Source organism: Lipomyces oligophaga, assembly GCF_038497815.1.
Source record: "Lipomyces oligophaga strain CBS 7107 unplaced genomic scaffold V1516scaffold_10, whole genome shotgun sequence".
Lineage (NCBI taxonomy): Eukaryota > Fungi > Ascomycota > Lipomycetes > Lipomycetales > Lipomycetaceae > Lipomyces > [Lipomyces] oligophaga.
The window spans coordinates 337,519-338,638 of NW_027117794.1; the positions used below are offsets into that span (position 1 = coordinate 337,519).

The 1,120-nt window shown below is 37.5% G+C and overlaps 1 protein-coding gene across 1 annotated transcript in view; it reads left to right on the forward strand.

Moving 5' to 3' along the window:
- V1516DRAFT_687953 (uncharacterized protein) overlaps window positions 1-569 on the forward strand; it is a gene marked incomplete at both ends in the record, with an annotated part of 1,911 nt that extends 1,342 nt beyond the window's left edge. The window contains one exon of the mRNA XM_066923763.1: window positions 45-569. Within this exon, the coding sequence (XP_066775084.1) occupies window positions 45-569 (525 nt within the window). The remainder of the gene's footprint in view (window positions 1-44) is intronic.
- Window positions 570-1,120: the final 551 nt, after the last annotated feature.

Here is a 1,120-nt window from a genome sequence, read left to right on the forward strand (position 1 = left end):
GTACTTGTACAACTGAAGGTGCAGAGGCTTGCAAATGTGGAGAGGGTTGTTCATGTGGAGCTGAAGCTGTAAAGGAAGCTGCAAAGGAAGCAGTCTGCACTTGCACAACTGAAGGTGCAGAGGCTTGTAAATGTGGAGAGGGTTGTTCCTGTGGAGCGGAAGCCGAAAATGAAGCTTCTTGCACTTGTACAACTGACGGAGCTGCTGTGTGCAAATGTGAAGGAGCTTGCACATGTGCTACAAGAGCTGACTCCTCTGCAACAACTATAGTTGAGACTGCTAAAGATGTTGCTGCCAAAACTACTGAAACCGCTACGGAAGCTACTTCGAAAGTTGCGCAAACTATCTATGGCTCTCTTCCTTTAGCGAACCCTTCTGAAATCAGAAAGAGCGTTGACACAGCGGTTTCGATCACTCCGACTGAACCACCGGCGCCAGTGCCAGGTTTTGCAACTGGAACTAAGCAAAAACAGTCTGGATTTTTGGATAAGGTATATAACTTCATCTCGACGTCGTTTATTGGTAAACTGTTCAATTATGTTTACTCTCTTTTCAACCGAAGTGCATGATACACTTTTAATCATTGCTTTCGGCTTACTTTTCAGTTTTTGCTTCTGATTAAAATCCTTCTACGTTTATCACCTCATTCTTTCCTTCAGTTACTTCATCTTTTGGTATTTCGATCGTTTCAGCCGTCTCACTACTTTTTACCCTTGTAATGTCTCGTGGATGATTTTCCTTCTCCCTCTCCATTTCTTTCATTCCTCAAGTTTTGGATTTATTTTGTATTCTACAGTAATAATTTTTGTATCAAGGTTTTTCCTGTCGTTCTCTATTTGAAGTATTTCACTCACACTCTTTCAACTTATTTGTTACTGTTCTTTTTGTTCTTTCTTGGCTTTTGGTGCTCTTTTCATCAATTTGATGAAAATCTAAATTTTGGATTGTATTTTGTACATGTACTCAGAAGAAATATAATATAATCTACTTTATTTCAGTATTGATTACTTGATTATGAATCATTCATTAATCGAAATCGAAATTGGAACGGAAATAGTATTTTTTTGACTAATAATACTTGCAATAATAATAATAGTAATAATAATAATAATATTAGATA